The sequence below is a fragment of the Carettochelys insculpta genome, chromosome 1, assembly GCF_033958435.1.
Source record: "Carettochelys insculpta isolate YL-2023 chromosome 1, ASM3395843v1, whole genome shotgun sequence".
In the NCBI taxonomy this organism is placed as follows: domain Eukaryota; kingdom Metazoa; phylum Chordata; order Testudines; family Carettochelyidae; genus Carettochelys; species Carettochelys insculpta.
Window position 1 is genome coordinate 120,386,474 of NC_134137.1, and position 21,897 is coordinate 120,408,370.

The 21,897-nt window shown below is 45.5% G+C and overlaps 2 protein-coding genes across 2 annotated transcripts in view; both read left to right on the plus strand.

The window, feature by feature from the left end:
- The window catches only part of CUL4A (cullin 4A), a 75,611-nt gene extending 65,976 nt beyond the window's left edge, over positions 1 to 9,635 (plus strand). Inside the window, exons 17-20 of the mRNA XM_074990692.1 lie at positions 893 to 998; positions 5,232 to 5,404; positions 7,268 to 7,420; positions 7,806 to 9,635. Coding sequence (XP_074846793.1) covers positions 893 to 998; positions 5,232 to 5,404; positions 7,268 to 7,420; positions 7,806 to 7,901 — 528 coding nt within the window. The 3' untranslated portion in view covers positions 7,902 to 9,635. The remainder of the gene's footprint in view (positions 1 to 892; positions 999 to 5,231; positions 5,405 to 7,267; positions 7,421 to 7,805) is intronic.
- A 9,746-nt stretch (positions 9,636 to 19,381) lies between these two features.
- Positions 19,382 to 21,897, plus strand: part of LAMP1 (lysosomal associated membrane protein 1) — a 36,022-nt gene continuing 33,506 nt past the window's right edge. The window contains exon 1 of the mRNA XM_074990756.1: positions 19,382 to 19,537. Coding sequence (XP_074846857.1) covers positions 19,486 to 19,537 — 52 coding nt within the window. The 5' untranslated portion in view covers positions 19,382 to 19,485. The remainder of the gene's footprint in view (positions 19,538 to 21,897) is intronic.

Genomic DNA, 21,897 nt, shown 5'->3' on the forward strand with positions numbered 1-21,897 from the left:
AACATGTCAAACCTCCTCTATGAAACCTTTCAGCAGTGACTGTTGTGAGTCAATATGAAGTCATTTATTGATGAGGAGACACCTGTAGGAAGCAAGAAACTTTAAAATAATGGGTGGACTTTTTAAAAGTAGTATTTTGAAGGAACCAGTGATTGACTATTGGGCTTAGCCATTATAAAGTTATGCTGAAAAGTATCAGTGATATAATGTAATGAATGTAGTTAAATTTAAATGCTAGTTAAAGTATTAACAGTAACTCAAATAGCTTTTGTTTTGTCTCATGAGATATCTTGAACAGTAACACAAATTCATTGTACCGAAGTAAAGACAAAAATTATTTTACTCTCATGTAAACAATGACTAGTTATAAATACAAAATTTAGAGCCATGAGGACATGTAAAGTTATGATGATTGACAAGTTTGTAATTCACAAGAGACTTAAAATATATCTGTGTGGAGATCCTGAATTATTTATTTTTCCATTGCCTAATTTTACAAACACGACACTTCTGCTAATGCTGTTGCTGCAGAACTGCAGGAACTGAAGAGAATTTGTTGGTATTCTATCAAGTTTTATCTCACTGTGATATCTTTCCTGTTAATGTGCTGATCTCCATGAAACAACACGTCTGAAATTGTAGCCCAGGGCTCAGCAACCTTTCCAAAGTGGAGTGCCAGAGTTTGAGCTTTTGTCCTCTACGTACAGTCCAAGTGCTGGTATACTTATTAAAGTCACCAGTAGTCCTAATTACAACAGCTTCATTAATAAGTAATGGTTGGTAGTATTAGCTGGTCTTTTGTCATAAAAGATCTTTTTTGACGTCTGGAACTGTGTAAGATATACAGTTGAGGATAACGTTTATAGTTACTTGTTACATGTTTTCTTTATAGGGAAAGAAAGAGTTTCATGTGTCACTCTTCCAGACATTAGTGCTGCTTATGTTTAACGAAGGAGATGAATTTATTTTTGAAGAAATTAAAATGGCTACTGGTATAGGTATGAAAAATTACTTGATGTATTCATAATTTTCTTTGATTTGAATAGCTTCTCAGTATGGCGCTGTATGTAAAAGCCTAATTTTAAGTACAGCAGAATTTTGCAAATTTCAGTAATTTGCAGTGACTATCAGGACACTTTTGTGAATCAGTGAGTATGGAAATACCAAAAAGACAAGCAAAATGTATTTCTGCTACTTTGTAGATACAATCAGTGAGCATGGAAATACCAAAAAGACAAGCAAAATGTACTTCTGCTACTTTGTAGATACAATTGATGGTTCATAAATATATTAGTAAATTATCTGTAATGTAACAGTTGAACCTCTGTAATCTGGAATACTCTAATCCAGGAAACTCCACAATCCAGCATGATATTAGTTAGCTGGATGACCACTTATCCTGAGTGTGGCCATGTTTTCTGTTGTTGTTTTCTGTTGTCCCATAAAGTTTGTTTCTTGCTACCAGTCCTGGCTCTCAGTATTCAGCACTATTATTTAGCTGTAATTTACCCCTAAATGTCCTCTAAGAGCCCTCTAAGCAGTGGAAGTGTTGGTAATGCTGCTACACGGTACGATCTCCTGTGGTCCAGCAAATTCTCTTTCCTGGCTCCGGTCAGGTCCCTAGATTGCTGGATGAGAGCGGTTCAACCTGTATTTTATAAAACTGGTGCATTGCTGGTAATAAGACCTCATTACAGATTTTTAGTTCTTTTAGAATGAGAGAGAGAGAGAGCATTTTTTCTGTGAAGATTATTAAGCTTCTGTTGTAGTTTAAGTATCATACTTTTAAATCACTCTTTTAGAACAATCACATTAGTTTTGGTTTGGGGAGGGGGATTTAAATTAATATAGTCCTTATGTGATTGCCCATGTGTATTCCACTTCTAATGTATATGCACCCCTGAGCACAAGATCAATTTGTTTTAATACCAGTGCCTGTTGAGACTTGCTTGCGGCTGATGTGCTCTCTGGCACTCCATAGCAGAAGGTATAAAGGTTGGAGCAGCTGCAATCCACTTCTATTTGTTTTTACTTGTTTTCACTAATGTTTAGTTAGTGTTCCTTAGCATATTTAGCATATAGTTACACTTATTGGCATTTATAAAAAGAAGAAAAAAAGGAGGGGGGAGGGGGAACAGTTTGTTCCCAGTGCCAGATCCCTTGTACGTGGTGCAGTCAAAGTCATCAGGATTCAGATCCTGGTGAGGTAGCCATTTCTATTACCTCTGAACGCTCCATGTGCCTCTTCTGACTCCAGGAAGCATACACACAAGATAGATTCTTGATACGTTTTTCTTTTTATTTCAAAAACATTTTCCCTTGGAGAGATACGTAAAGGCATTATCTGAGCCTGAGGAGAAGACAACAGCTAAACTAGATCAGTCCTGAGTCTACCCTGAACTCTAGGATTAACTTGTTGACTAGAGTCTGTGAGAGCTTCTAAACCAGCCTCAGTTCAATCTTCTGAGGAGAGAATGAGGAAAGCATACTGGTCATATTGGAGATGCTCCCTCATCAGCACTAAATAGGTCCAAACCAAGGGGCAGTTCAAGGTTGAGATTAAATCCTGCTGATGTCACTGCTCCATTTTGTCACCTGGTGACCTCAGCACTGCTTTTGGAGCCTGCTCCTGTCACTGTGCTAGTCCTGATGCATTGGCCTCAAGACACCCATCATTCCTGTACTGAGGACTGGCAAACAAGCACCTTTTCTAAACACTAGAGTGCTCTGTACCATCATTCATAACACCCACCACGCTACCACCTGATATGGAGGACAAGCTTTCAGTCCTGATGAGATTTGTGGTAGAGGGTGACTTGACAGGAACCAGTTTGCTGGAGTCACCATTGCAGACAATTGGTAGGAAGCCCCCAGCCCTCGTGCCATCTGGACTCACCATCTCAGTTCTTGCACAGGATACCCTTTGGCCTTGTAGAACTCAGCCTATGAAGAAGCCACAGCCCTACCTCCTTGTAGGGGACTTGACAAGAAGTATTACATGCTGGCTAATGGGGCTGAGTTCTTGTTTACTCATCCTACTGCTAACTCATTGGAGGTGGAGGTAGTTACTTAAAGGGGGAAGCAACATCAAACTAAAACTACTCCCTGTGGGAAAGTGTGAGACCTCTTTGGCAAGAAAACCTGTTTGTAAGCAACCCTCCAGTTTTGCATTGCAAGCTACTCTGCGTTTCTGGCGAAATACACACACCGCGCTTTTTCTCAGACATCATCCTTTAATGAACACATCCCAGTGGATAAAAAAGAACAATATAAAGTTGATTTAGTGGAAGGCTTCCTTATTGCCAGAACTGCCCTTCAGGCTTCTCTGGGCTTTTGGTGAAATGGTAGCGCACTCCATCACCATGTGCATTGTTATGCAGAGGGTTTCGTGGCTCCATTCTTCTGGCTTCCTCATTTGAGCACCCTGTGGATCCCTTGTCCCTGCTCCTGCTGCACTCTGGGAGGCAGGGATAATGGATCCCCACGAGCCTGTGGGGGAGATCTGGGACTGTCTTCCACTTACCACCTTCACAGTGTCTGATGCTTGGCCAGCCCTGCACACACAGCTCCAGGTTGTGTTGGGGACCTAGAAGCAAGGGCCAGAGAGCAGAGCAGTACTAAGTGGCTTCCCTGCAGGGAGAGAAAGCAGCAGAGCTCTCGGCTCAGCACAGCCCAGGGAGGAATGACCTGCAATATTTCAGTGGCCAGGAGCAAACGTGTACCTGTCAACTTTGTTGTTTCTTCTCAGTAAGTTCCACAGAGCAGAAGAGGGAGCAAGCTCAGGCAGACAGTAGTGGCATTTTTGGCCACTGTGTTGTGTGTCTGCAGGAAATGTGGAATATATTTCTGGTGGACTTCTGTGACCTTAGTTGAGCTGGGGCCACAAAGCCACAGAAACCAATAGGCCTCAGACTCTAAGTCCCAGCTTGGTCTAAGCTTTAGTTAGCACATTTTCAGTATGGACACAAAGGGCTTGAGCCAGGGGTTGAGACCAGGGCTTAAACTGCTGTGTACCCATAACCAAGGTAAACAAGGCACAGCTGTGGTTCAAACAGAGCCTGCTATTCAAAAAGAAACCAATTTTTGTACCTGGGCTACAGACACGCCAAAAGTGGAATTACTTGGACTTACTTAACTGGACAGTACACCTTGAAGAACCACAATTAATGGAGAGTAAGCATTCTTCATGGAGCTGATGTATATTCTTAGGCCACATCTACACAAGAAGCCTCTGTTGACAGAACTCACCATCAGAAGGTACTTCTCGCCAAACTTCTGTCAACAGATTGCCTCTACACATAAAAGCAGATCAAAAGAGCAATCCACTCTGTTGACAGAGAGCAACCAGACTGCCTGGCCCTCTCTTGACAGAATGGCTGCCTGGAAGCTCTGCTGCTTTTTCTCTTTGCAGGGAAGACAAAAGGGCCCCAGAGCATCTACATGGTTGTTTTGTCAACAGAACACTGTGGGGAGAGGTATAATGCTGCCAGCAGATGTGCCGGGCTTTGTCAACAAAATGTCGACAAAGTGCATTTACCGTGTAGACACTCTGCATTTTTTTCTGGCAAAAGCCCAGGTTTGCTGGGAAAAGCTGCTGTGTAGACGTGGCCTTACGGTTTAATTATTGCAGTTTAATATTTGTCCATCTCCTCCATTACCATAAAAGATTGAATAAAAAGAGTTTTCTTAAAAGTGGTGTTTTACTCATATGAAAGCTAAATTATTCTCTAATGGGGCTAATTTCAGAGCTAATAATATTAGCATTTGACTCAACTCTTCCAATGCACTTCAGTACTAGCTTGCAAAATCTTTGCTATTTCCACTCATAGGTTCACACACACTACTATCCTAACACTTTTTTGTTGTAGTTTTTGTACTGTGAGTAATTATATTCTAGATATTAGGCAGGGAACGAAATGTGGATTCACTTTGAAATTTGCAGGGCTTTAAGAAAAGCCTTCATTAAGTTTAATAATTGGTGTGTTAAAATGTTTGTTTTGTCTAACACCAGAGTTGCTTTGGAGTTTGTGCCTTACATATTAAGAATAATTATATTATTTCTTGGTTTCTAGTTCTTTCATATTATATTGTTTTAGTGCATGAACCACTGTCCGCTTTTTATTTTTATGCAATAGGACCAAGGTTTTAAATTATATTTACAAATTAACAATATAGCATTTCAAATGTCAACATTCTGGTCAGCTTTATATTGTATTTTGACCTGTTTACAGAGGACAGTGAATTACGAAGAACATTGCAGTCTTTGGCCTGTGGGAAAGCACGAGTATTGATTAAAAATCCAAAGGGCAAGGATGTAGAAGATGGAGACAAATTCATTTTTAATGGTGATTTCAAGCATAAGTTGTTTAGAATAAAGATCAACCAAATACAGATGAAAGAAACAGTATGTATTAAAATATTCTTTGCATTTATTCTGACTAAACTGATCCTGTACCTTGCTTACTTTTATGTCTTGGCTGAGGTGACTGCACCTGTATATTTCTCATTCTGTGTGGGGGGAGATCTGTCTCTCTTCTCATTGGTAGTCTGTGTCCTCAGTTGGGATGACTGCATATACCTTTCAATGTATCTTAACTGTTTGGACAATGCAGTTGAAGTACAGTCCCTCGAGTTATGTGATGGTTGCGTTCCCACATACCCTCACATAACTCAAATTTTGTGTAAGTCGGAGGGGTGGCTTTTTTCCCCAGTGGAATGCACGCTCTGCAACAGGAGCCTGGAGCTGCTTGTGCGTGGTAAGTCCTAGGGCTGGGGAGGGTGGGGACAGTTGCGGAGGGTTAAGCCTGGTGGTGGTTGGAGCCATGGGAGGGGGTGGGGGGTGGGCTAAACCTGGGATGTGTTAGGGCTGCCGGCAGGGCAGGGCGATGGAGTTGACCTGGGGCCACACGGCCCTGTGGGGGGTGAGTCAGAACCATGCACGGTGGTGGAGGTATGAGCCGGGGCTGTGCAGAGGGGGAGCCAGAGCTGCACACATGGGGTGTGGGGCAGGGTGAGCCTTCTTCCTATTTTGTTTCAGGAAGAAGGGCTTTTTCGAAGATGGGGTTAATTTTTGAAAGAGCCACATCTACACTGCTTTTTTTCTTTCAAAAGGATCTCTTCCAAAAAAAGGTTATGGAAATTAAGCATGAAATATGTAAATCTGTGCCTCATTTACATTTTCAATTTCCCTCATTTGCATTCCTCTTTCAAAAGAAGAATGCAATTGTAGACACAGCCTTAGAGAGAAATGGGTTATTGAAATAATTATCATCCTCTCTTTTTCTGAGAATATGTTTGGAAATGGATTCCACTTTTTCGGGTCAGCATGACTGACATGTTTAATTAGCATGTCCAGATGTTTTCCTTCTTCTTGGCATACGGAACACCTTGAAATGTACAGTCCTAGAATGATTCTCTATTTCAGAAGGCCCATATAAATTAGGGTACTATAGAACCTCATATGTATTGATATATTTCTCACTAAGTACTGTTTTTAATTGTAATTTAGTTTTTCAAGTTAAATTTGTACAAGAAATGTGTAAATTTTCTTTGCATGTGTTTAATTTGTATTCTTAGAGTCCTCTATTACAGAGGTCAGCAACTAAAATAGCAAGAAGCGCTATCTTTTTAAATTCAGGAAAAAACTCAATAATTCAAGAGCTGCAGTGCATGTGAATACGAGACGGTCCTTAATAAATAATGTCAAATCACACTTTTTCCTGATTCCTATTTTAAGAACAGCACACACGCAATGATTTATGGTGCAATACATTTACTGCAGGACGTTCATAAGCTTTTTACGTGTTCTGTTTCCTCACACTTTACGTGTCTGTACCACTATCTTCTTGACTGTCACTGCCGAACCTTCTCTCTCCTTAGAGGACACTAGGGGGAGTTATCCAACATTTCGAGATCATACATCCCTTGCTATATAAATATGACTTGTTCATTTGGGAGGCTTTAAATGTTCACCATTTATCAAAAATAAGCAGGAGGGGGCTTTTTTTGTTTTTTACTTTGCAATTATAGCATTGGGAGCTACAAAGAAGTCCTTAAAGAGCTGCATGCAGCTGCAGAGCCACAGGTTGCAGACCCCTCCTCTAGCAGCGTCAGAATCCCTCTGAGCCTTGTCTATCAGAGAAGAATGAATAAATATTGTTTCCTTCCGTACATTACTTTTGTATTTCCCTAAAGCTTAACCAAACATTCAGAGACAGAGGCATCAGCAATGAAAGAAGGCTTGATGCGTATCATCTTGTCCTTTCAGGTGGAAGAGCAGGTTAGCACAACAGAAAGAGTGTTTCAAGATCGACAATATCAGATTGATGCTGCTATTGTACGAATAATGAAGATGAGAAAGACTCTGTGCCATAACCTCCTTGTTTCTGAATTGTACAATCAGCTGAAATTTCCAGTAAAAGTAAGTTACCTCAATTTCCTTTTAATTCATACTAGAATTTATTTAAAATACCTGATTACATTAATTTTTCTATTCTTCATATCCCTTGTAAAAGATGCTAAAATAAATAAGTAGGTAAAATAAGTAGTGTGGGACATAATGGTTGAAGCAAAGATCCATGCAACTGCTAAATTATATTTTGTTTAACAGCGAGAGAAAAAAAGGCAGCAGGTTTTACCAGGAGTTTATATTTAGAAATGCATTTTTAAATTTAATGTATTTTGTTGTACAATTTATACTGTCAATTTTTAAAATAACGATTACTTTCCTCACTCTGAAAGTAAAAAAATTTTATATTTCACTTATATTATATTACTAAACATAATATTAATTTGATCTTTTATAGCCAGGAGACTTGAAAAAAAGGATTGAATCTCTCATAGACAGAGACTATATGGAGAGAGACAAAGACAACCCCAATCAATACCATTATGTTGCATAATGGAGAGAACTATATTTTCCCTAAAAATCCGCCATAATAATACATTCAAGACATTGAGTACCTATGCTGTTTCCAGACTTTACTTTTAGCAGATCTTCACTTGATGTATACTATTGAGGCAGATGCATGCACTGGTGTGGATGAGAAGCAAAGAAAATGTTTCTTGGATCATCTTGTCAAGACATCATAGCGATTTTAAATGGCGCATTTTTTATTTCTTTAGTTCTTCCATTTGTTCTTTTGACTTCTTCAAAATTTGTTTATTCTACTTTATTTAAAATTAACTTTTGAAGTTGGGAAGGTTAAAAAAAATTCTCTATTCTATGACAGATGCAAGTCTGCTTCATGTGTTCTCTGTTCACTGTTCAACATGCATAAAGACACTTCATGCTGCATTCTTTAGCTATAAAAATCACTTGAATATCTTATAAAATCCTTGTTGATTGATTAACATTTATGTACTCTGTGAATTTTTGAAAATTATACACCACTATACTATTATCTTCATGTTTGTTTAATTTTATTTCAAAATAGTTCTAAACTTCAGGCTGATCTGGCTAAATCAGGTTTTGAAGTGAAATCTTTAAAGTGCCAAGAGGACAACTGTGTAAAAATGTCTGTAGAGAGCTGTCTGATTACTTAGCTAAGGTATTCATTTGTGAAATGTTTTGCTCTAGGGCAATTAATTTGTATCACAGTTTATGTAAAATTTAGTTTTGTCTTTAGAGATAAACATAGGATAATTATTGTACATTGCACTCAACACAAAAATAGAAAAGATTTCAGAGGCTTTACAGTCATTATGTTGTGAAAGCATAGATTTTTGTCATGAGAGACTACAGATTTGGTGAGTTCCCTTTTACATATTGTATATATGTAAAGCTGATTTGAATTAAAAGAATTAAGGACATGTAGATCTGTTAGATAACTGTAACTATAAGGAGGATACTTTTTTGTGGTAATATTTACAAGTCTTAGTTTTGTTTTACTGGATTTGAATAATGGTGTTTCATTCTGATTAAAAGCTACCAAAGGAGTTTTGATCACGACCTCATGAGAATCTAATTGAGCAATATTTTCTTGAAAATAATTTACTAAATTTATGTAATATGATTTTTATGCATAAATTATAAGTTTACGACCCCTACTTAAGTATCCATTGCTAAAATCTGACATATTGAGGGTTTCCACAGCAAAGTCGTCATTCTGTCATCTGGAGTCATTAATTGTACTGCAGTCTTTGAATAATTTTTATTCCCTTTCCTTTGTGTTAGAAACTGAACCCCATAGCATATGTTCAGTACAATAAATATATTTTAAAACTATTTAATAATGTAATTTAATGTGGACTTGTATTTTAATTTGCTTAATATTTAAATCTGTAGTTTATACAAATAAAACCTCATTGATATTTATTAAATATTAATTTCTTAGCCAACATGACTATTTAGAACTTAGTCTGTCATTGAGTACTAATTAGCTGATCTGACTTTTAACTGTTATTTTTCCTACACACATCATAACCAGCCAGAGTCAGCTCGCCAAAATATACCTGTGTTTCTGAATTAAAATTTCTTCTGTAATAAATGCACAAATGTAATGAGCAAAGGTTTCATCAGACTAAAGACTTGTGAGTGATGGACAGTAATCTTGTAACCTATGCAATTTGAATAATGCTCTCTACCCTACCTTTCCTGCCTTCTAACCAAAAAATAAACTCTTTTAACATCCTGACTCGTGTTTGATTAAAAACAAACAAAAATAATTAACCCAAATTGATGCTATTACTAGATCGTATATTGTTATTACCAGGCAAAATGGCTGTGTGGAAGTGAAGTAAATGACAGACATGAATTCTGAGCTATGTAATGTCAAAAAACAACATATCTGGAAACTGGTACATGTTAACCAAGTTACTCTGTCATATAGCAATAAAAATATTTTTAGAATCCCTTTTTGTTAAATTTTTTGCAGCCCATACAAATGGATAAGCCTTTTAAAACAAATACATTTGCAGCTGAGTCGTCATACTGTAATTCTTTGTGCTTATATCACTATGAAGACTTTTGTTGCAGTGACAACACTGAAGGCTTGTGGTAATAATACTATACAATAATACTGTAATAAGCATCTGATGGTACGAGAAATACCTGTCTAGTATTACAGGCCAAACATTCTTTATTCACTCATTTATATGGCAGTGGAATAAACTAAAATTGACCTGTGATATAAATTGTCCATAATTTAGTACACGTAGTAATTCTTACTCAAACCACGATTTCTCTGTGGTTGATTCATGTTCAGCCACTAATGAATGTGTTCCTTAGATGCTTTAAAGAGAGAAAAAAAAAGTGGATTGGTTCTCTTATGTCCTACAAAAGGAAAATTGGCTCTTGAGAACTGCAGTGATTTCCACCACAGGTTGGTTGGTTTGTTTTAATCAGGGCTGGGGTGGGAGGATGGGTTATGAATAAAGGCAGATCCCAACTCACAATGACTAGTTAAACACCTTATGGATCTGGGCTCTGGGTTATTTGTTTTTGGTTTTTGGAAGGGGCTGGGGCTGCGTGGGGGGTTTGGTTTGTCTTTTTTATTGGGAGAGGAGGAAAAAGAGATGTAATATTTTTTTCATGCACTAGGAAAAGTTTATATTGAAGCATGTGGGCTGTAGCTATCTTCTGCTTAAAAGACCCCAAGTAAGAAGACAGAAAAGCAGCTGAGGATATAAAGTGAGAGCATCCATGATGAGAAGGGAGACCACAGCTGTGCCTACATTTGCATTCCTCTTTCGAAAGTGGCATGAAAATGAGGGAAATCGAAAATACAGATGAGGTGCAGATTTACATAACTGGTGCGTCATTTCCATGTTCTTATGAAAGAGCTGCTTTGAAAAGAAGAAAAGCAGTGTGGACATGGCTCTTTCGAAAGTAAACCCCATCTTCAAAAGAACCCTTCCCTTTTTTTATGGGAATATTTCGACGATGGGGTTTACTTTCGAAAGAGCTGCATCAACACTGCTTTTCTTCTGTCAAAAGAAAAATATGCAAATAAGGCACCAGATATGTAAATATGCACCTCATTTGCATTTTTATTTCCCTCATTTGCATGTAGCTTTCGAAAGAGGAATGCAAGTGTAGACGCAGCCCAGGTGATGTACTTTTCCTTCATTGTCTACACTATGAAATCCAAATATTCAGTCCTGATGTGTTAGAAACAGAAACACCATACCACAACATATTGAGGTACTGATTTATAATTAAAGATAGAAATAGTGTTTCAGTGGTTAAAAAAAAACAGTTCTAAAGCACAAGAGAGGATATCATTTAATCAAGCTGGCCAAGAGAAAATTGTATTACAAAGTGATTGAATGTCCTGTGCTACATACATATTGACTTGCTCACTGTAGCATCTAACTATCTTTATGATCACATACAGTGAAGTCTTTCATATCTGGCAACTTCCGGACCAGGATACTTGGTTGCTGGATATTCACATATACTCGTTAACAGAGAGCAACTAGGAAAGCACAGACAGGGCTCAGGAGAAGCACAGGCAGATGGGGACAAACAAAGCCGCAGATCCCCAGCCAGGGCGGGGGGAGCGCAGGCAGCTTTGGGGCTGGGAACCACATGGGGATGGGAAGCTGGCTGGGGCCACGGGGGAGGGGTTGCACAGCTCTGGATACTGGAAGCCAGACGGCTGAGGTGCAGGGGAGCACGGGCAGAGCTGGGGCCAGGGAGCTGGCAGAGCATGGGAGAGCACTGGCAACTCCAGGGCCAGGGACCCTACTAAGGTGCCAGGGAGCACTGGCAACCCCAGGGCCAGAAGGGGGCCAGGGAAACTCGCCATGACAGACAGGAGTGGCTTCCACTCAGTTTTGCTCTCAGAACAAGCTGTATGTTTGTGCCCGTTATCTGAGAGTTCCAGTTGAAAGAATACCCAATACAAGAGAGTTTACTGTATTTCTAAGGACTGAAAGCTATAGCTAACTAATTGAACATACTTGCCATTTGATATTAAGAATGTATATAACCAAGTTCAGCCAAATTTATTCTCTGAAAACAAAACATGCTACACTACATGAAAAAGTTAATAATCACCAATCCTTCCCAGGAACTGGAGTTTCGCAATGTATTCTGTTCATCTTACATAGAGAATGAGCTTCCCTAATGTCCCCTTAAATTCTCCATCTTTTTTATAGCATGGCTGTTTACAAGTTAACAGAGCACTTAAAGTTTAACAAGCCAGCTTTGTCTTTTGTACCTCCTTGTACTTTCCCATCTTTCATTTGACTATTAAATTCCAAATGTGAAGTGGCATGAAGATACTCCCTGATGCAAAACGTTCATACAGCTTTCATTATTTCCTTGTACCACATTGTACCTTTGTTTCATAACACTCATACATCTAGCTTTTGACATTAATTATATTTGCTTAAGGCAAGTGATAAACTCCCCCAGCAGGGCACCATAGGATATATGCCTAAAGATAAATGATCAAAAATAAGCATTGTATAACTTAGCATGATTCTCCAGCCCACACATATAAACTATAAAGTTATTCATGTTTTCTCAAAATGCATGAATTTTAAAAAAACATAAATCCTAAACTGATTCTACTTTGCAACCCCTTTCCCTTTTTTTTTTTTTAAAGATTTGCAAATGTTCAGTTAACTTCACCCAAACTGCCTCAACGAGGTTCTCTTAACCTAGAGCTACGAAGCATATCTCTCTGGGATGTGGTCATTGTCTACTGAAACTTTCAAACTTCTGATCATACAAATGATTGTGTAGATTTGGCCTTCCTTTTGGTTATCCTTTAACAATTTCTGATTAAGGCAAAAGCAAACTGAGTTCACACAGATTCCATCTCTTATCGAACTAATTTATGTTGGTGAGAAAGACAAGCTTTTGAACTTTCACAGAAGCTGGTCCAATAAGATGTGTTGCCTTATGACTCTTGTCTCCCTAATATCCTAGGACTAACACGGATATGACACTGCAGACAAAGATTCCAGGAGTCATACAGAGTTAGTGTGTCTACAGTGTAACTATAGCCAAACAACAAGCAGTCCGGTAGCACCTTAGAGACTTACAAATGTATTAAGCCATGAGTTTTGGGGGTCTGAAAAAACTACAGACTTGCAGGGCCATCCCTCTGAGACTCCAGCTAAATACTTAGGCCAGGTGATATAAATTGTGACAGGATAGGGAAACTTCAAAGTTATGCTGATGGCAAGGTATCAGGTGTATGAAACGTAGTAGAGCAGCTTTGCAAGGCCCATTTCTGGTGCACTGCCTGTGAAGTGTAAGGTGGCTCACTGAAAGGGAAGGCCGAGAGGGAAAAGGGCCAGCTGGCCTAGCTAAAAGCTGGGATTTCCCACAGTGCTGATGTAATCACTCACAGAGAGACTCAAACCTGGGACTGGTGGAGCTTAGTGCAGGAGCCTCTACAACCTGTGCTAAATACCAGCTGGTGCTCAGCTAAGGTTATAGACTCAGTCTTTATCGATAACAAGTAGGATATCTTCATGTCATCCTCTTATTTGTGAATCTGTTGATGGCTGATCAGTGTAATTAATTCTGCAGTCACAGATCTTCTGGCAGCAACGAAGGGTCCTGTGGCACCTTATAGGCTAACAGAAAAGTTTTGAGCATGAGCTTTCGTGAGCACAGACTCACTTCACCTTCTGGCAGTATTTTAAAGAGGTCTTCTGCAAGGCACAGGAACAAACCATCCTGATGCACAGTAAGAAAAGCAAATATGGTAGGCAACCAGGTTGGCTTAAAAGGGAAATCCTTGGCGAGCTTAAATTCAAAAAGGACGCATATACGAAGTGGAAACTTGGACAGATGAGTAAGGAGGAGTATAACTATAGCTGTGTCTACACGTGAGCGCCCTTTCGGAAGGGCGAAAATTGAAGTTCGGCAGTTGAAATAGCAGCCATCAAAAGGGAGTATCTGCCGCCATTTTTCAAAGTGCCGTCGAGGTCTTTCAAAAGAGAGCGTCCACATGGGTCCAAGCCCGCTTTCAAAAGAAGGGAGGCAGGAAACGCCGCAGACGGGGTCCCATGGCCGACAAGCCCTTCCGGGGCCGCAGCCAGCCGCCTCCTTTAAAGGGCCCCTCCCTCCGCCTTCCCCTCTGCATGAGCCGAGTGCTGCCCAGCCTGTCCCAGCCCAGCAGAGCCCACTCGTGCCCACCATGGAGACCCAGCAACAGCTCCTGCAGGAGAATGCCCTCATCATGGACGCCCTGCTGGCAGTGCTGTGCACCATGGTTGCAGAGGCACCCAATCTCATTGGGCAGTGGGGCACCCCCCCCCAGGCACCGCCAGGTGCCCACCTGGTGCCCCAATGCCTCTGGACCCACCCCAGCAGCACCGACTGGTGGGAGCGCGTGGTGCTAGGGGAGTGGAGTGAGGAAAGGTGGCTGCAGAACTTCTGCATGTGGAGGCAGAGCTTCGATGAGATCTGCCACTGTCTCGTCCCCACACTCCGGCACCACATCTGCAAGCAGCCAGCCCTCACCCTGGAGAAATGGGTCGCGATCGCCATATGGAAGCTGGCCACCTTGGACTCCTATCGCTCTGTGGGACAGCAGTTTGGGGTCAACAAGGCCACCTTCAGGGCTGTACTTATGGAGGTAAGGTGGGGCCGGTTGGAGGGGGCTGGGGCAAGGGGAACCCTCCACTACAAGTGGTCAGATGGGGCAGGGCTGGATGGGAGCGGAGGCAGAACAGGCTCGGCAGCGGGGGGAGATGGCTGCCACACCCGTACTAGAGCATGTGTCCCCCTTCCCTGCCTGCAGGTCATCAGGGCCATCTACGTGATGCTGCTCCATAGGGTCGTCTGCCTGGGGATCTGGACAACACCATCTCCGGCTTCCAGGATGTGGGCTTCCCGAACTGCATCGGCACTTTGGATGGCACGCACATCCCCATCCGTGCCCCACCACACAGCGCCTGCCAGTACATCAATCAAAAGGGCTACCATTCAGTGGTGCTCCAGGCCCTGGTGGACGTGAGGGGCCAGTTCATTGACCTCTGTGTGGGCTGGGCCAGCCGCACCCACGATGCCTGGGTCTTCCAGAACTCTGGCCTCTGCCGGCGCATGGGGGCTGGCACCTTCATCCCCCAGTGGGAGATCCTGGTGGTGGGGGATGTCACCATGCCACTCTGCACAGTGGCAGATGCGGCGTACCCCCTGCAGCTGTGGCTCATGAGGCCGTACATGGGACACCTTGACCCCAATGAGCACCTGAACCATGCCCGCAATGTGGTGGAGTGGGCCTTTGGGCTCCTAAAGGGGCGGTGGAGGTGCCTCCTCACGCGGCTGGAGGTCAGAGTCCTCAATGTGGCCCAGGTGGTGGGCGCCTGTTGCATCCTCCATAACCTCGTGGAGGGAAAGGGGGACGCCTATATCCCTGGGGGGCCCTCCGGCTGGTGCCATCTATGAGCAGCCAGGCGCCACCCCCATCCGCCAGGCCCACTGGGACGGCCACCACATCTGGGAGGCCCTCAGGCAGGCCTTTACCGATGGCCACCTCTGACCCGCATGCTCACCCACATCCCATGCACATCCGCCACCCACCGTCGCCACCACCCCCACCAGCACCACACCTGCACATCCACCACCCACCATCCCCCTGAGGAGCACGGCACAGAGTGGTGAACAATAAAGAAACGTCTGTCTCACTATTTTTGGTGGTAACTATGTATGGGAGGCAGCTAACTAGGAGGGGAGACAAGGTGTTCATTCTGGGCCAGGGGTGGTGGGCGTGAGCCCCATAGGCCTGTGAAGCCCCTGCCTCCCCAGGTGCGGGGTCCCTGGTGGGGAGAGGAGGGTGTGGGTAGAACCGGCAGGTATTACCGGCAAGTGGGCCTGGTAGGGATGGAGGGTTCCAGGCTCGGTGGGAGTGGAGGGTGTGGGCTCGGTGGGGTGGGGAGCGGGCTCGGTGGGGGCAGGAGGGGCAGGAGGCAGGTAACAGTGACCGTTTGGTCCCAGACGGCGTGGCCAATGCCCTCCAAGGTGGACAGCAGCCTATTCCAGGCTGTCCTCCTCCACTTCACGTCGGCCTGGGTGAGCCGCATGTGTTGCTCGGACACCTTGGCCTGGTGCTGGCTGGCTGGGTCCTCCTCGGCCTGGTGGGGGGCCCTCTGGCCACGGCCCCAACGGCGCGCTGCCTGGAGTGGCATCCGGACACCTCCGAGGGCTGCAGGTGGGCTCTTGGGGACAAGGGACGGCGCAGGGCTCTCCCGGCCCACGGATGGTGTGGCTGTGTGGAGAGGAGGAGAGCATGTCAGTAATGTGCCCCGGACGGAGGGGACCAGGCTGTGGCCCACCCACCCAAGCCCACCCCATGGGACGCCTGCCCCTCACATAGGACACTGACCCCCTGGGGGCACCGCACCACCCCTCCCCCCATGGGCTGGGCCTCCCAGCCTGGGGGTGCATCCAAGGGTCTCTCCTGCAGGTGGCCCTTCCTGGCCTGCGGTGTGCGGGCCCCAGGTGCTGTCCGGCACTGACCGGCTGCCACCCTTGTGTGGCTTGTGGGCTGTCCACCGAGGGTGGGTGCTGGGTGTCACTGGTGCGCCACTGCAGGGTGCCGCATCCCATGTGGGGGGTGGTCTGTGTGTGGGTGACTAGCCGTTGCGTCACCCCCAGCCTGTGGAGCAGGTGTGCGCCCCTCCCTGTATGTAACAGAGGGTCCCTCGGCGACGTCCAGGGATGTCCGGCTCCTGGTCACCCAGCTGGAGGAACAGCAGGGGATGACTATGGTGAGGTCCCCCTCCTCTCTCTACCACTCAGTGGTCCCCTCGCCCTCCTGGGTCCCTGGTCTGGGCTGCTCCTCTTTCTTCTCCAGCTGCAGCTCCTCGCCAGAGGTGTCCAGGAACGCTGGGGGTGGCGAGCTCCAGGATGCCCCGGAGCTCCCTGTAGATGGGGCACATCGCTGGAGCTGCCCTGGAGCATCTGGCCCCGTCCCTGGCCCATGCATAGCCCTGGTGCAGCTCTTTTAACTTGGAGTGTACCTGCTCCACGGTACACTCCATCTGGCCCCTGGTGTGGAGCATTGCGCCACTTGACCCCCGTGTGGTGCAGGACCTCCTCGTCCTTCCACAGGCCAGGGAGGTCCCACAGCTCCCACTCCGTCCAGGAAGGGGCCTGTTTTTTTCTCCCCTGGGAGCCCTGCAGGGGCTCGGGGGGGCGGGGGGCTCATGGGGGGAGCTGGCTGCTGGCCATGCTGGTGCTGGAGTGTGCAGCTGGAGCACATGCACAGGCTGCTCCTAGCACGCTCTCAGCTTCCTGCCACGGGTTTCCTGCGTGCGTGCAGCTTTAAGGCAGCCGAACGCAAGGACCATAGAGCCCCGCTGCTGCCAGCTGGAGTGGCCCCACACTCCAGCTGACCGGTGCCATGGCAGACCTGTATTTCAAAAGCGTGGACTGTGGAGTGTCTACACGTGGAGTCTGTTCTGGTCTGGCTATGGGCTGAAGAAGTGGGTCTGTCCCACGAAAGCTCACCAAATAAACTATTTTGCTAGTCTTTAAAGTGCTACTTGACTGCTTTTTGTTTCGATTTAGTATTTCGAAAGGGAGCGATCTTCCTGATGCGGGATTAGGGTTCGGATTTCAAATTTTGTGCCCCATTCTTTCAATTTTCTGTCAAAAGACGGGTTTACACGTGTGGACGCTCCTCCCACTCTTTCGAAAAAGGGCCATTTCTTTCGAATTTTTGTGCACGTGTAGATACAGCTTATACGGCTGGAGAATGCCGGGGGATAATCAGGAAAGCGAAAGCACAACTGTACCTGCAGCTAGCAAGGAATGTGAAGGGCAACAAGAAGGGCTTCTACAGGTATGTTAACAATAAGAGGGTTATCAGGGAGGGTGTGCGGCCGTTACTGGTCAAGGGAGGTAACCTGGTGACATGATGTGGGAAAGACTGAAGTATTCAATGCTTTTTTTGCTTCAGTCTTCACAGACAACATCAGCTCCCTGACTACAGCACTAGGCAATGCAGTATGGGAAGGAGGTGGGCAGCCCTTGGTGGAGAAAGAACAGGTTAAGAGCTATGTAGAAAAGCTAGATGCACACAAATCCATGGGTCCAGTTTTAATGCATTCAAGGGTACTGAGGGAACTGGCAGATATCATTGCAGAGCCTTTGGCTATTATCTTTTGAAAACTCGTGGAGATCAGGAGAGGTTCCGGATGGCTGGAAAAAGGCAAATGTAGTGCCCATGTTTGAAAAAGGAAAGGGCAATCCAGGGAACTACAGACTGGTCAGCCTCACCTCAGTCCCTGGAAAAATCATGCAGGTAATCCTCAAGGAATCCATTTGGAGTACGTGGAAGAGGGGAAAGTGATCAAGAGTAGTCAACATGGGCAAGTTGTGCCTGACCAATCTGATTAGCTTCAATGATGAGGTATCTGCCTCTGTTGACATGGGGAAGCCAGTGGATGTGATATACCTTGACTTTTGCAAAGCTTTTGTTACAGTCTCCCACAATATTCTTGCCCAAAAGTTAAGGGGGTATGGATTGGATACGTGGACTGTCAGATGGATAGAAAACTGTCTTGACAGACTGGGCCAGCGGGTAGTAGTCAATGGCTTAGTGTGTGGTTGGTGGTCGGTTTCAAGTGGAATGCCACAAGGATCTGTTGTAGGGCCAGTACTGTTCAATACCTTTATTAATGACCTGGATTAGGGGATGGATTGCACCCACAGCAAATTTGCAGATGACACTAAGCTAGGTAGACACATCGGAGCGCAGGGATAAGGTCATTGGGCCAAAACAAATTTGATGAGGTTCAGCAAGGACAAGTGCAGAGTCCTGCACTTGGGACGGTAGAATCCCAAACACTCTTGCAGGCTGGGGACTGACTGACTAAGTAGCAGTGCAGCAGAAAAGGACCTGGGGACTACAGTGGACGGGAGGCTGGGTATGAGGGAACAGTGAGCCCTTGAAACCGGGAAGGCTACTGCATATTGGGGTGCATTAGCTCAGACCCCGCAGGAGACTCGGGCTTCCCCTGTGCAGTGATCCCGGCGCTGCCCCCGCAGGGCTGCGTTGTGAGTGCTGCCACTGCGCAGCGACCCGGGAGCGCGAGGGAGCCGGGGGAGCTGACGCAACCCGCGCTCGGCGGGGGAGGGGGCGCTCCGGTGACTCCCCGCTCTCACTTCGCGGGACACAGGGCCGAGCCCCCTTGCGGCCCCAGGCTCAGCAGCCGCAGGCGGGGCCCCTCCCGACTGCATATCGCGACCGCAAGGCTCTAACGGCCGCGGGCAACCGCCTGGCAGGGATCACGGCGCCTGCGCGCTGTGGTGCTTGGTTCCCCCGGCTCCGGCTGCAGCCCGGGGACGTTACCCAGCAACCCAGGTGCTACGGCAGCAGCCGGGGCCTCCCCCCCCTCCGTCTCGTACCTTCTCGCGAGAATCAATCCCGCCCCCCCCCCCCCCGGCGGCCGGCGTCACGTGACGCCAGGGGGCGGTGAGCTCAGCCGTCATATGACCCGAGGAGAGTTAGCGGGGGGGTCCTCGGCCCGGTAACAGTAACCGCAGCGCGAAACTTCCCCTGCGCCTTCGCTATGGCTCGGATCGGCGGGGGGCGCTGGCTGCTCCTGGCCCCTGCGCTGCTCGGTAAGAGGGACCGGGCCCTGCCGCTCCCCATCGCCCCCCGCAGGGAGGGGCGGCCCGGGGATGGAGGGTGGTTCTCTTGTCCGGCTCATGGAGGCGCAGCCTGGCTCCACCCGGGGCCGGGACAGGCGGGTCCGTCCGGCCGCGGCTGGCGTGGGGCCTGCTAGAGCCCGCCTTGCCCCCGCCCTCGCGGGCCTGGGCGGGCAGGAGCGCGGCTTGTAGCGTGGGGCCGGGGGAAAGGGGCTGGCGGCCGGGCTCTGCTCCTGCCTGGCGCGGAAAACCTCCCTGGAGCCTCGTTGCCGCCTGTTTTCTGTTTTCATGCTGTAACCTTACACTTGCTGGGGCTCCGGTTTCGTGGCGAGATCCTCAACTTGGGGCCGTGGCCTTGGGTTTGCAGATAACAGTATCTTGCGCTCTTCGGGCAAGGTGCTGTCATGTGGGCAGAATACCCAGTGCGCCCTGTGCTGAGGAGAGGCATGTGAGATGTCTTCTGCTCGCTCCTTTGTGCTCCCTGGGCCTGGAGATGGGAGGCAGAGGTGCAAACCTGAAAATGATGCAGTAATACCCAGTAGAGCTCCCCTGCATGAGAGAGCATCTTTGGACATATGTGGAGATGTGACAGCCTTGTATGTATAGGCTCTTAGGTGTCTCTAAAATCAAGTATTGAGGGGATTTGGCTACATTACAAACGTTTGCTGCCTGAACATGGCTGTGAACTATTAAATTAAATGTCATGGGGCTGGCAATGTTAGTGGCCCAAATAGATGGGACAAATATAGTTAATGTTGTGTTTTGTACAGTATTTTAGAGTGTCAGCAATGCATTGCTAGCTGGCTGTTTTTGCAGACAGCTGAAACAAGAGCTCTCTGGTGCACTAAACTTTCCAGTTTATCTTACAGACTTGTTGTCTAGCATGGATTTTTTTCAAATGACATTAGTTCCCTGCAAAATATACTCATTTGAAAGAGGGGATGGTGTACTGAGAGTGGAATTAAACTTCCTCAAATGTAGTTGCTACAACTGAAATATGAAAGGGAAAACTTGCAGAGAGAGTAAAACTGAACTTAGTGTCACAGAGGGCCTGTCTAGGAGGGCAAGCTTCTGTGCTGTTTTTTCAAGAATGTGGAAAAAACATAGTATCTGCACCTCCACCCCCAAAGTACATTACAGTGTTTGTCAAGTGCCAGTGCTGCTTTACTGGCTTTTTGGAAGCGGTTTACACAGAGTGCTGGGAGAGCTTTCTCAGCGCTTGTGCAGTGACCACACTGTTATATTAAAGCTCTGCTGAAGAAGTGCTTTTAAATTCCAATGTGAAGGAGAACTCCGAATGGCTTCTCTGTTGGACCCAGGGACGCAGGAAAGGAAAGGGTTTGTGAGTCCTAATTGTGGCGTTCCTCCTGCATCTGTAGGTACTCCTTTTATCTCATTCTGATCTAAGATGTAACTCTTAACCCTGCCAGTGTTTGTATTGGGTCTCAGTTCTTGCATTGTATATACTAATTAACAGGGTCAGCTAACATTAGGGGTAAGTAAACTTTTTTACTTTGGACCCCACATTTTATCCCTTCAATTAGCTGGGACCCCCAACCCATCTAATATAATTCAAACCAATAGAAATTTTGGTTATGTTCCTATGGATGGGGGGATTTTTTTGGTATGTGTAAGAGAAGAAGCGTGTAGAAAGTAAAGACTTGATTAATTTGCATATAGGTACACATACATAAAAAAAAAAAAAAAAAAGTAACGTGTCAACATTTTTAATGAGATGGATGAGCCTGAGACCCAGCAGTCAATTGTATTGCATCCTCCTTATGAAATTACTTGCCTGTGCTGCCCCGCCCCCCAGGTGGCCTGCCGCTCACTTCATGCATCCCTGATCTAACAATCACTTTCTGGAAAGCATTAACTCACAATGGCAATTAAGGAAGTTTACATAATCCTTGTTAAAACTTCTCAGACAATAGATGCAAAATCTATGCGGTTAATCTGTTTTTTTTTCCTTTTACAGTGAATATTGGTGATACTGCGGGGGCAATAGAGGTTGTTAGGCTAGAAAGCTGTTGTCATAGCTTCATATCTGTACAGATGGGCTGGATGCCAACTCTGTATGAACATCCATATCTGAATCTTGCTGCTTGGGTCTTTGTGAAAATTAAGTTCTGGGGAACTTGTATTTGAATAGTGACAGAGAGGTAGCCGTGTTTGTCTGTATTCTATCAAAACAAAAAAGCAGCCAAGTAGCACTTCAGAGACTAACAAAATGGTTTATTATGTGATGAGTTTTCGTGGGACAGACCCACTTCCACTTCAGATCATGATTCTTCATGATCTGAAGTGGAAGTGGGTCTGTCCCACGAAAACTC